The sequence below is a fragment of the Lutjanus erythropterus genome, chromosome 10 (assembly GCF_056507025.1).
Source record: "Lutjanus erythropterus isolate fLutEry1 chromosome 10, fLutEry1.hap2, whole genome shotgun sequence".
NCBI classification, from domain to species: Eukaryota; Metazoa; Chordata; class Actinopteri; order Lutjaniformes; family Lutjanidae; genus Lutjanus; species Lutjanus erythropterus.
The window spans coordinates 42,118,724-42,132,494 of NC_139326.1; the positions used below are offsets into that span (position 1 = coordinate 42,118,724).

General features: G+C 39.1%; 1 protein-coding gene across 1 annotated transcript in view; it reads right to left on the reverse strand.

Moving 5' to 3' along the window:
• arid3c (AT rich interactive domain 3C (BRIGHT-like)) overlaps nucleotides 1–13,771 on the reverse strand; it is a 159,849-nt gene that overhangs the window by 47,917 nt on the left and 98,161 nt on the right. Inside the window, exon 3 of the mRNA XM_084729377.1 lies at nucleotides 6,298–6,370. Within this exon, the coding sequence (XP_084585503.1) occupies nucleotides 6,298–6,370 (73 nt within the window). The remainder of the gene's footprint in view (nucleotides 1–6,297; nucleotides 6,371–13,771) is intronic.

Here is a 13,771-nt window from a genome sequence, read left to right on the forward strand (position 1 = left end):
AGCAAAAACCCAGACCCTCAGAAAGCTCTCTTAGCTCACAGAGCGACACCACTGGCTCACAGGCTGAGTCCGGCGCAACTGCTAATGGGGAGGAAGATAAGATCAACGGTTCCAACCACTCCACAAGCGTTGAAACCAGCCTGGCCGAATCTCAGAGCTTTCAGGGAAAAAGACAAGGAAATAAAAGAGAAACAGAGACAGTCTTTCAACTTGAGACATAAAACAAAGGCCTTACCAGTTCTGATTCCAGGACAGAGAGTGTGGATTAGAACAGTGCAGACCACAGCTACTATCCAGGGACTGGCTTCAACGCCAAGGTCTTACAATGTGGACACAGACCAAGGGAGCTTAAGGAGAAACAGGGCTCACCTGACGGTGCTCCCCGAGAGAGGTCTGTCCTGCTCCGATGAGACAGAGACTGATCCAAGGCAGGGAGACTCAGGTGAAACAGTGACCAGGTCGGGAAGGGTTTCCCGTCCTCCAGATAGACTGGACTTGTGAATAAACATTCTAGTTGTCCAGGGAGTTTTCCCTGGCCTTTGGGAAAAAAAAATGTATGTGCCTAACAGTTTGTTCTTCCTAAAACAGAATGTGATACATTGTGTTCTAAGGTTACTCAGTTTGAGTTGAAAATGTGAAGTTATTAATATCTGATTAAGATGGGAGCGATTATTGTTTTGGAGTTATTTTAGTTCAGCACAGTTCAACCTTAAAAGTAGAGAAAGGTGGTTTGTCAGCTAAAAGGGGGGGGGGGGGGGGTGTACTGATGTTCAGTGTAATGGTATGTGTGCCCATTAGGCGGCGCTGTTAGAGTGGCTTGACAAGGTGGAAAAAAAGAAGAAGAAGCCTGTTCTGGGGTTCTCTTGTGTAGTGGGAGTAAAGCATCCGTGAAGGAACTTACTCGGTGTCTCCTGAGTGTTTAATTCATAATGTAAAACATTCTACAGAAAGAAACACTGCCACATGCCTGAAGGACAGATGGCTTTTTTTTTTTTTTTTTTTATCGTGGACAATGTGAATAATGATAATGATAATATACTTATTCTATTGTGTGCTTTTCATGATATGTAAATGCATTTTATGTGAGTTACAATGACCATAGAAGACAACAAACTAAGTATATATGTATAATACACAACATTAATCACGTTAAAGACGGCTCAATGCATAAATTAATTGTCTTCTCACTGCATCTCCAAAGCCTCTCATGTACTCACAGCTGGGTGTTTTCTGGAGGGTTCTGCTTTTTTCATATGGGAAAAACACTGTGGACACAGGGCCTTAAAATACCACTGCTTCATCATTAGAGCACAAGTAGATCTGACTATAATTATATTTGTCCAGTCTGTGAAATTAATGTGCTGCTTATGAGTATTCTTGAGACAGTTTGACTCTTGTTCTTCTGTCGGAGTGCAGTATAAAACAGACTTGATGGAAATAAAAAATAAATATAAAAGCTTAATTCCAAAGTGGTCAAGAGGCTGACTTATACACACACACACACACACACACACACACACACACACACACACACACACACACACACACACACACACAGGTGCTGTCAGTCGATTAAAATATTTAATTGTGATTGATTGCATGAGTGTCTGTAGTTAATCACGATGAAATTAATTGCACTTTTTTTTATTTGTTCAAAGTGTAACACAAACAGTGACAAATATTGTCCAGCCACCCTCAAAGGCATTGCATTTGGCATAAAAAATATGCTCAACTAATAACATGACAAACCCAAACCCATCAGGCACAGATGAGCATATTGACCTGCTCAATTTAACATTAAGGCCAAAAAGCACTAAAGGCGCCAATAGAAAAGTCAACTGAAGCGTCTATGGTGCACTGCAGGCTTCAGATTTAAAGTACCAACACCACAGAACCAGCAGTATTTTAGGAAAATCTTACTATATCTATGCATTTATTTATTAATTTAGTATTATTATTCTTAATAATATTTTATTTCTTTAATAAAATATTATTCTTTATTCAGCTCAGTCTATATAATGATGAAATGGTGCGCAATATTCATGTTTTTGCATTAATGCAGCAGGATTATTTACATCAGTGTCACTCTGACAGTTTACATCAGTGAGGATGTTTTAAACCACAGCAGACAGCAAACTGCACACCGACACACACCGAGGAGATGAAAAGGAGAGACAACATCTGGACTCTTTATCATGACTTACAATAATGCAGCACAGTGACAAACAATAATAATACTAAAGAAATAAATAAATGCATATAAATAGTAACTTTTTCCTAAAACACTGTGTACTGTGCTCCACAGGCTTTTGGTGATGCCCAGTGTCATTTAATAAAGTGGGTGCTTTAACCTTATTGATATCTTATGTGGAACATAACCTGCTCCAGAGCAGGTTAGGCATTTGGCCTAAGTTATCATGGTTATCATGGTCAGTTATCATCACCTACTCTGGTAAGAAGTGAACCCCCGTCATAGTACCAAAAAACCAGGGTTAACCCTGAACATTACCTCGCTAAACACAAATCCTGCTTTGTAGTACAGGCCCCAGGTGTTTGTTCTCATCTCATTCTAGCTGATCACAGAGACTTCAGCTATTTTACTAGATCTATTTTTAATAAAGATCCAGAGAAAAATGTTTAATTTAAAAACTTTATTTTGAATTTAACTGCCATTCTTTGAATTTAACCACTTTATTTATTAAGGCACACAGGTAACACACTTGGTGAAAAATGTATTATATAACTTTCTAATTAGGGCCCGAGCACCGAAGGCGGTGCGAGGCCCTATTGAAACTGAAGGAATTATTCTTCTTCTTATTAGGGCCCGAGCACCGAAGGCGGTGCGAGGCCCTATTGAAACTGAAGGAATTATTCTTCTTCTTATTATTTATCTTTTTCCCCTAAGATCGCATTTTTGAGGGCCTAAACAGGCTCAAAAAGTCCCAGATTTTTGCACACTCATCAGGTCTTGCGAAAAATTCGATATTTTATGGTCGTTACAAAGGGGCGTGGCAAAATGGCTCAATGGCGCCCCCTAACAGTTTTCAAAATTGAAGCCCCCTGCTTTAACTTTGACCTAGGCGTACGAAATTTGGTACACATATGTATCATGCCGGGACAGACAAAAAAGCCTCTTGGAGCAACCCCCTAAACCCAACAGGAAGTCGGCCATTTTGAATTGTATTTTCAAAATAAGGTCATTTTTGGCCATTTTCACACGTCATACTTTAACGAACTCCTCCTACAGATTTCATCGAAATGACTTCAAAATCGGTTTGTGTGAGCTCCACAACTGTGTGATCAAAAGTTATTAAAAGATCTTCGTATCGTTGAAGGGCGCGGTCGCTGCGGAAGGGCGAATTTTGATATCTCGCAACACCCACATCAAAAACCACGAAATTGCTATAACTTTAGCATAAATGGTTCGATCTGCACCAAACTTGCTGTGATGGATAATAGTCCCGCCCTGAACACATCTATGTCACAATATTCTGTGATTGTCATAGCGCCCCCTGGTGGCGACAGGAAATGACATGTTTTACTCTTTGAGGTCCTGCTCCAAGCACGTTGACCATATCCAACTCAAATCTGGTCAAACCGTCTTTAACATGTTGATAATCGTGTATTATGAAAATCGTGCCATGATGTCACACTGTCTTTCCGTGACGGAGCGGCGAAGTTGATGTTTCGCCAAAAATGAAAAATTAGCATTAACTTCACTATACTTAGTCGAATCTGCCTGAAACTTGACATGTGCGTTAACGGTCCAGGCCTGAACATGTGATATGAGTTTCGTTAATGGGCGTGGCCAAATAGTTTGGCCACGCCCCTTAAACATCAGCCCCTGCGGCATGTTTCACCGACATGCACAAAACTTGGTACACATATGTATCACACCCAGACGCACAAAAAAGCCTCTTGGACCCATTGCCCAAACCCAACAGGAAGTCAGCCATTTTGAATTTTGCGTCCATTTTTGGCGTTTCTCACGTGTCGTATTTTAACGAACTCCTCCTACAGGATTGATCAGAACGGGTTCAAAATCACTGTGTACCATCTAGACAACATTGTGATCAAAAGGTATTAAAGATATACGCCCTCGTTGAAGGGTGTGGCCGTCAGGTGGTGGCGAAGTTTGATGTCTCGCCATGAAACACATATTGCTATAACTTGGGCATACATGGTCCGATCCCCACCAAACTTCACAAGTGTCATAGAAGTCCCGGTCTGAACACATCCACGTGACAAGCAGGAGACATACTCACAGCGCCACCTAGCGGCGACGTCGAATTCCTTAAGGGGACGTCAAAAGGCCCTGACAATCACAGAGCCTCTTCGCCCGGGGCGAATCCTGCCACGAGGCCGCGGCCGCCGGCCCCCCGAGTGGCGCGGGTGTGCGAGGGCCCGTAAAACGCTGCTTGCAGCTTTAATTATTATTTATCTTTTTCCCCTAAGATCGCATTTTTGAGGGCCTAAACAGGCTCAAAAAGTCCCAGATTTTTGCACACTCATCAGGTCTTGCGAAAAATTCGATATTTTATGGTCGTTACAAAGGGGCGTGGCAAAATGGCTCAATGGCGCCCCCTAACAGTTTTCAAAATTGAAGCCCCCTGCTTTAACTTTGACCTAGGCGTATGAAATTTGGTACACATATGTATCATGCCGGGACAGACAAAAAAGCCTCTTGGAGCAACCCCCTAAACCCAACAGGAAGTCGGCCATTTTGAATTGTATTTTCAAAATAAGGTCATTTTTGGCCATTTTCACACGTCATACTTTAACGAACTCCTCCTACAGATTTCATCGAAATGACTTCAAAATCGGTTTGTGTGAGCTCCACAACTGTGTGATCAAAAGTTATTAAAAGATCTTCGTATCGTTGAAGGGCGCGGTCGCTGCGGAAGGGCGAATTTTGATATCTCGCAACACCCACATCAAAAACCACGAAATTGCTATAACTTTAGCATAAATGGTTCGATCTGCACCAAACTTGCTGTGATGGATAATAGTCCCGCCCTGAACACATCTATGTCACAATATTCTGTGATTGTCATAGCGCCCCCTGGTGGCGACAGGAAATGACATGTTTTACTCTTTGAGGTCCTGCTCCAAGCACGTTGACCATATCCAACTCAAATCTGGTCAAACCGTCTTTAACATGTTGATAATCGTGTATTATGAAAATTGTGCCATGATGTCACACTGTCTTTCCGTGACGGAGCGGCGAAGTTGATGTTTCGCCAAAAATGAAAAATTAGCATTAACTTCACTATACTTAGTCGAATCTGCCTGAAACTTGACATGTGCGTTAACGGTCCAGGCCTGAACATGTGATACGAGTTTCGTTAATGGGCGTGGCCAAATAGTTTGGCCACGCCCCTTAAACATCAGCCCCTGCGGCACGTTTCACCGACATGCACGAAACTTGGTACACATATGTATCACACCCAGACGCACAAAAAAGCCTCTTGGACCCATTGCCCAAACCCAACAGGAAGTCAGCCATTTTGAATTTTGCGTCCATTTTTTGCGTTTCTCACGTGTCGTATTTTAACGAACTCCTCCTACAGGATTGATCAGAACGGGTTCAAAATCACTGTGTACCATCTAGACAACATTGTGATCAAAAGGTATTAAAGATTTACGCCCTCATTGAAGGGTGTGGCCGTCAGGTGGCGGCGAAGTTTGATGTCTCGCCATGAAACACGAAATTGCCATAACTTGGGCGGACATGGTCCGATCCCCACCAAACTTCACAAGTGTCATAGAAGTCCTGGTCTGAACACATCCACGTGACAAGCAGGAGACATACTCACAGCGCCACCTAGCGGCATCAGGAAGCGACGTCGAATTCCTTAAGGGGACGTCAAAAGGCCGTGACAATCACAGAGCCTCTTCGCCCGGGGCGAATCCTGCCACGAGGCCGCGGCCGCCGGCCCCCCCGAGTGGCGCGGGGGTGCGAGGGCCCGTAAAACGCTGCTTGCAGCTTTAATTGCTATTTATGTCTACTGACAATACATATCACTGTTGTTTTATTGCCATAGTCTATTATCATCAGTAGATTTTAGTTAATGAAAATGTATGAAAGCATTTTATATACTCTGGAACATTATAACTGTGAAGGACTTGGTAGTGAACAAGTCAAAGAAATAAATTCCCAACTTTTGGAAACACTGTGTCCATGGGCATAATGTGGTAAATTGTGTTAGAACTGATGGACATATTAAGGGATACTGAGGAAAAAATGGTTTTGTAAGGGAAGAGAGATCTGCTTATAATAAAGTGAAAATTACTTACCCCGTTTCTGCATGAAACTGAAAAGGTCATCAAGAAACTCTTTGCGCTTTTCATCATCATCCAGTTCATACAACTGAAATAGAAAGAAAGACAGAGAGAAGGAAAGGAAGAAAGAAAGAAAGTTTTAAATATTTTCATTGAAGGAAATCAAAAACATGTTTACTGGTAGGTGATGAGGCTCTTGAGTCTCCAGTGAGCTTTTTTCAGGATTGTGGCAAACACAGATGAAGACAATGAGTCCCTTCAACACAATCTCCAAGTAACCTTGAGCACAATGAGTGTATCACACAGCAGCAACTGATCGGTGGCAGAGAAACTAGTATAGACCTCCAATACAAAGACACACAGTGCCACACTGGTATTAGAACAATATCAGGAAAATGCTTATTGGCCATGAATAGCTTTTTCACATCTGGGCCCCTTAGAGAGGTATGTCTTTGTTAGCTCTAAACAAATGACCTTCATATCAGCTTTTTATTCAACCTTCAACCCCCTTAGGATACTGCACAGAGATAGTCACTGAGCACAAAAATAGAACATATAGTTAATTAATTCAAAGCCTTGGGCAATTGTTTTCAAAATATTTTCACACCCCTTCATAGATTAAAAAAATAAAATTAAACACCTTGCAAAATAGAAAACTTAAAGCAACACCACAAAAAACTTTCAAGACCAGCTGAATCGGCACTGTTAACAATAACTATCACAGTACACTTTTGTCCTTAAACTGTCCACAAGCAAAACACACAAAGTGTGAATTCATGTCCTTCCTGTTATCTGCACATGAGTCTGTTCATGCTAACACACATTCAAAAAAAAGAAAAGAAAGAAGAAATTGTTTTGATTTTTTTTTTTTTTTTTTTTTTTTATAGAAAAATTTACATAAAAAACAAGGACCTACAAGGATCCACTCCGTCACCCCTTGCCTGATAAAGTTTTAAAAGCATCTGGAAATGTGGCTTTGAATAGTAAAATGCATATATGATATCAAAGTTCATAATTATTGGAAAACTTAGCTCAAAATCAGCACATATTGATGTTTACATCATTTCTCAAATACTGTGTATTTGTGGCAGACCACATTTTGATTGACAGCTCCCTTGGGAGTCTCAGCCCAGAAGCTAAGCAATGTACCACTGTGGACAGGATCAGCAGGAAAAGTTTTTTAGACACAAAAGGGCCAATATATATATATATGTATGTGTATATATATATATATATATATATATATATATATATATATGTATATGTACATACGTAGAACATTTTCACTGCTTTTCTTTCTGTCATCTTATATAATTGAGAACTGAAGCCACAGTCTGTGTGCTCAGCCACAGTGAATGGATAGTGAATATTCACCTTTCTATCTATTAGTACATGTGTGACTGTGCCATTATAGAGACAGGAGCTAAAACAGAGCATTTTAGATGGTGAATAGAGGTCCTGCAGCTCGGAACAGTATGAGAAACGGTGTGTTTTATAAGAATGTAAACCATAGCGCCCCCAAATAAAAGTACAAACCTAAAAACAAACATAATTTGTCCACTTTTGTTTACTGTCTCAAGTTGCTTTGCTTTAAGCTCTTTTGACTACTGTACATTTATATTTTGTGTAAATCTTGTGAATATAAATGTATTATTTCTCAGAAGGATATCTCCTTGTGTCTGTCGTGCATGTGACACTCTGTGTGTTTTGGTAGCACTTGTGATATTATTGGCATATCCATTATGGGCCTCACCCTGTGCAATTCACTGGGGCAGCAACAGACTCAAAGAGGCTTTTAAATTGGCCTCTCCAGCCAGATATAGCTGATGGAAATATGTTAGTGCCAATGTTCACTTTTAGTAAGGCGCAGAGTCACGTTAACAGGCCCACTTAATCAATACTGGAAGACAGAGGGATGACCTTTTGAATCAGTGGGGCCCTCTGGACGAGGCCCTAGGGATAATATCTGATCATTTAGAAATGTATTAGCTGTCACCAATATTAAAGGACCAGTGCAGGTCAGCACTCAGGAGGAAACCATAGGGTGGGTGGGTTGTGGGGTTCATTAAGGGGAGGGTTCCGGAGGAGGTGCTGTGTACGTATGTGTTTGTGTTTGTGTTGTGTGTTGGGTGGGTTGTGAGTGCATTGTGAGTGCTGCACTGCAGGCAGCCCATGGTGGAGGGAATATCGAAAGGTAAAGGAAGAGCAAGCTATTGCAAAAATGTTAAGTGCACAAATGCACAGCGGATGGCAATGCCACAGGATCAATTGTGAGGCCCATGGAGTGCAAAGGCATATATGCAGAGACAATGATGAGCATGTGCTCATAGAGGCAATAACACACATTTTAGCATGCACACAAACACACATCAACCAGCTCAAGGAAGCACATTCAGTAAAACAAATTGAAAATGTGTATGTTTATAACTGAAACCTTTTATTCTTCAAAGATGTTGAAGTTGGTTTCAATAAATTAATCCATGTTGACATCTTTGAAAGACTTAAAGATTTCGATTATAAAAGTAAAATATTTTACAATCTTAACATGAGTATTTTTATAACTGAAACATTATATTCCTCAAATATGTTGACAGATAGGTATGATGTGGCATGGAGGCATGAAACTGCTGCAACATGTATCTACCAAAATGCATCTAATGGTAGCTGAATTAATCTGCATTTTAACTGTTGAAACCAGATGCAACAAGGCTTGCTTTGCTTTTTATCTACCACCCCAGTGACCACAGAAGTGTATTAGCTAGCTAAACTAATATAGAAAACAAAACTAAACCATGTGTCATATTTTTTACATTGTGATTATGACATTATGGTTATTAATGATGATCATTTCCAACGAGGACATTAATTATTAAAGAAAAACTATTTGGTTGAATTTAACAGTATAGTATTTCAGTAATTATTAAACCTACATATTTCACTAATACAGATTACACTGTATTTCAACAGCATTATAACCTTATACATTATTGCAGCAAGTATATAATTGTGATTACAAATGTTGGAGATCTGGTTAAATCAGACTAAAACATAATACCAAAACCGGAACATGAAGAACCTCACACTCAATGGGCCTCATGCAAGAACAGTTTTGTATTCGTACCCTAAATTTCTCTTACTTTTGTAAGATTGGAGCTTGACACCCTGCTTTTGGAGATCCATAAAGAAAAGTCTGTCAATTTAACAGCATCAGCAGTGGAATTAAGAGAGGAGGAGGAGGAGGTCAAGGGTAAGTTTCCATCATGGACATCGAGGACAGGATAATGGATGTGGGCAGAGACTTCATAAACCTGCATGTGAAGATACAGCCAATACACCTGACAGCAGCTAATAATAAATCATTAAATGCATGTTGAGTGGCTTCATATGTAAATTTTTCACTATATTATAATTTAAAATATAGCCAAACAGGGTAGTGTTGACAATTATTTAGTGTAATTTATTTTGCAAACTCAAAATGTTTTCAATTACTCAGTCATTAGTGAAAAACTTTGGTTTGGATATCAGCAGACTGACTGCACATAACTACAACAGGTCTGGACCTCGGAAATTGTGTTCGTATCTGAAAGGAAATTACTAGAAAATTGGTGAATGTAACAAGTTCTCCTAAATCACTCGTACACACCACGTAAGAACAAATCTGTTCATACATGGTTCTTGCATGAGGCCCAAAGTACCTGGTACATGTATTCACTCTGACTGGCTTCCTACCAAAGGACTGCTTTCTTTTTTCATATGGTCTTTTTTTTTCATGGACTGCTTGCATACACTGAACATCTATGGGATTGGCAGTGACTTCAACAACAATTTTCTATCATCACATATCATCTATCACACAGTTTGCTTTCACAACTTCATTTTCTGCTTTGGAGCAAAGATAAAGGGGTTGAATGGGAGGAAAAGTCACTGGGCAGCATTCCTTTCTGTTTGCTCCCTAGTTGATAGCCTGTCCATTTGTTTTTGTTTCCCCCCTCTGTGTGTGAGGTAAGTGAACAGACAGGCTGAGGCAAGCTGAAGGACGCTGGGTTCAGCTGAACCTGGAGGTTCTTAGGCTGTTCCCCGGCTGTCAGTCACCGGGGTCAGCTGAGGGAAGCCTGCTGACATTGAACTTGGAAACCCCTCCTGGCCTTTGTCTTTGCATCACAACTAAACCTGTATATTGTATTTATTTTAAGGCTTCTTTACTGTATTTTTACATTTTTCAAGTTTCAACACTGATGATTAAACAATGCAAAGCACTGAGAAAAAAGTGAAAGAATAATTTAGAAAAGATTGGTGACTTCCACAAGAAGTTTGGATCTCATTATGAATTTAATACTGATGTCTCTGAATGACCTACATAAGCAAACCAGATCATCAGTGAGAAGAATGTTTAGAAGATTGGAAAAACAAAGTTGTTCTGTTCTTGTTAGTATATTCAAAGCACGAGAGACATGAGTTGTATATCAACCAAACTCTTTACTGAGGCCCCAGCACAACCAATCACTATTAACCTTGTACATCAGGTGGAGTACAATCATAATCTTGCAGTGTTACCATATCATGACAAAAGTTACAGTGAGTAGTATGTTAACCGGTTAAAAAGAAGAGCAGGACATTTTATTGACATTTTGGTTTAGATGCTATATTTTGTGTTTATTGTGGTTGCAACTTTACTGCTTTTGTCCACAGGGGCCTCCAAAATAAAAAAAAACATGAAGGTTCCTTGTAGTAACTTTAAACTCTACTTAGATATTTTAAACAAAGCTTCTAGTGCATGCAAGCTGTATGTTCCATGTATATATATTCTATATGAAATTTTGTCATAATTAGCTTATGAAATATTGGGTTATGGCCAAAAATGTGTTTTGTCAGTTCACAGTGTCCCTTGACCAGGAAATTCTAAGCAGCATTTCTAAGTTTTTTTAAATTCTAAGTGCATGTTTGTACCAAAATTTGAAGAACCTTGTCCAAGTGTTCCCTAGTTATTTCATTCACGAGACTGGGCTCGACATGAGGTTAGAGTGACTTTGTCTTTCAAACGTTTTTCAAAACTTGTGAATCAGGATGCAGTCATGGATGTGTATAAAACAAATTAGACTGAAGCATACTTCCTGATAGTATGTGAGGCTAGCTGTTGACAAGCTTCAGATCCATTGGTCATGCGCGCACACATGCACACACACACATGCATGCTTGCACACAAGGGTTTGGATATTATTGCCCATTGTGATGTTTCAATGACATATGCCAATTCAGTATATATTGCTCCCTCCCACGCACACACAAGCAAATGCATGATCCCAACCAGGCATATGCATGGCAGAGAAAAAAAATGAATGACATCATTAAGACATGATCCAACATACAAATTCATGATTAGGCCCCATGTTCTGATTTTGATTTACAAAGTAAATCAAGAGATATAACATTTTAAAGGTATAATCTCATGCACTACACTTCAAAATGAAATTAGCATCAACAACTGAAGGCAGCAAACCCCTCTGTCTGTCAGAAATACAACAGAAGAACAACTAGTGTATCTGTTCACAGAGCAGCCAACGAAATGATGATTCATTAGTAAACAATGTTTAATACAGAAAAAACATCCACAATGTTGTTGACCAACATTGATACTGAACTCTTTTTCAGATGCTGTCTTTGGCATTATGTGAATGAATGTACTTACCATTCCTGTAAGTGCATGTCATTGTGCAATTTGATTTCCAGGAGGGAGAGGTGGCAGACCCCACCAGTAACCATGACAGCTGCTATGGAGAGGTAATTATCGTATCTCACTAACTAATTCTATACATATCTCGATACATGTTCAACGATACGATACATCTTAGAAAATTTTAAATGGCCAATGATTTGGTACAATACCATTCAGCCCTGTCACGATACAATACAATATGTGTAAATCTTTACATTTTTATTCAATTAATGCTATATTTCCAGAGTGATATTAGTTGCAAAAAGAAATCCTGATAGTTTTATAAAATATAGTAACAGGAGAGACAGAGAGAAGTGGACATTACAATGGTATTAACATTTTATTATGAATCTCGTGTGGAAATGAGATCCTGTAGCCTATGAACTTTAAACCTCTCAGGTAGACTAGTGGATCTGTACTCTGCTGTCAGACACATTTTGCATAGATGATTTGCAGCAGTGTTTCTTCTCTTTCTTATAAAACCCAAACTTATTGTACACTTGCGCTTTATGAAAGTTTGGTGGTGCGACATGGTACAATGTCAGTACTTTCACTGTCTGTTTTGAGGAAATGAAGAGCAGAGACAGGAGAGGGAGGGAGAGTGCTTGTTATGTGTGAGCGTGGTAGCAGGTGACCAGTGAGAGCAGTGCAGGCAGAGGCAGGGGAAGAGAGAAAATAGAGGAAAGTTACAGCACCAATTCACTGATGCCAAAAATGGCATACACGTCCTGATCAGATGTATCAATACGCTAGTGTTGCATTGATATTTTTCCAATTGATGTTCAGGTTTTTACTGACACAGGCCATCTGAACTGATGCACCTGTATCTTACAAATTAAACTCCAATGTATTGGATGCATCAGTGAATTGTTACACCCCTGGTAATTACAGAGGGTAAACACATTGAATGTAAATCACTGAAAAATGGCAGTCACAAGTACTCCCTGGTATTTCTGACATACCAAGCCATAATTTTAATTTAAGCGTATTCATTCAAAAATTCAAAGCATGACATTTCTCAAAATTCTGTCTTACAATTTTTTTAAATACTTTATTTGTAATTTTCAATTTTACAGTAACAAATAATATTTATATTCAAAATAAGAACAAAAGGAGAGCAATGCTAAAAAGAGAATATAACACACATATTTACAAAATAAAATAAAATAAAAATTCAAATAAAAAACATAAAAAGGTTGCCAGATGGTAAATAGGTTTACCTGAGGGATCTTTTCACCCTACTAACACCTCAGGGGCAAGGTAGAATGACAGATGTGAATGTATCATAATAAATAAATTAGGGATGCACTGATTTGAAAATTCTGACCGATACCGATATCCGATTTTAATATTGCTGTTATAGCCGATAACCGATATTTACCAATATCGATATGTTTATATATATACATATATATATATATATATATGTATATATGCAGAGAGAGAGAGAGAGAGAGAGAGAGAGAGAGAGAGACGATAAAATTTTGTACAGACTGAAAATCATGCAAACTGAATTTTTGAATATCTTCAGGCCAAAACGCACTGCAGGCTTCATTTGACGTGCGTCAAAAGACAAATGAAGCTTCTATAGCGCACTGCAGGCATCAGATTTAACATTCCATCACCATAAAACCAGCAGTATTTTAGGAAAAGGTCGCTATTTATATGCATATATGTTTATATGTTTATTTATTTAGTATAACTATTAATAATAGTTTATGTCTTTAATAAAATATTGTCCTCTGAGGGAAAAAAAAAAATCATCTTTTTTCAGGT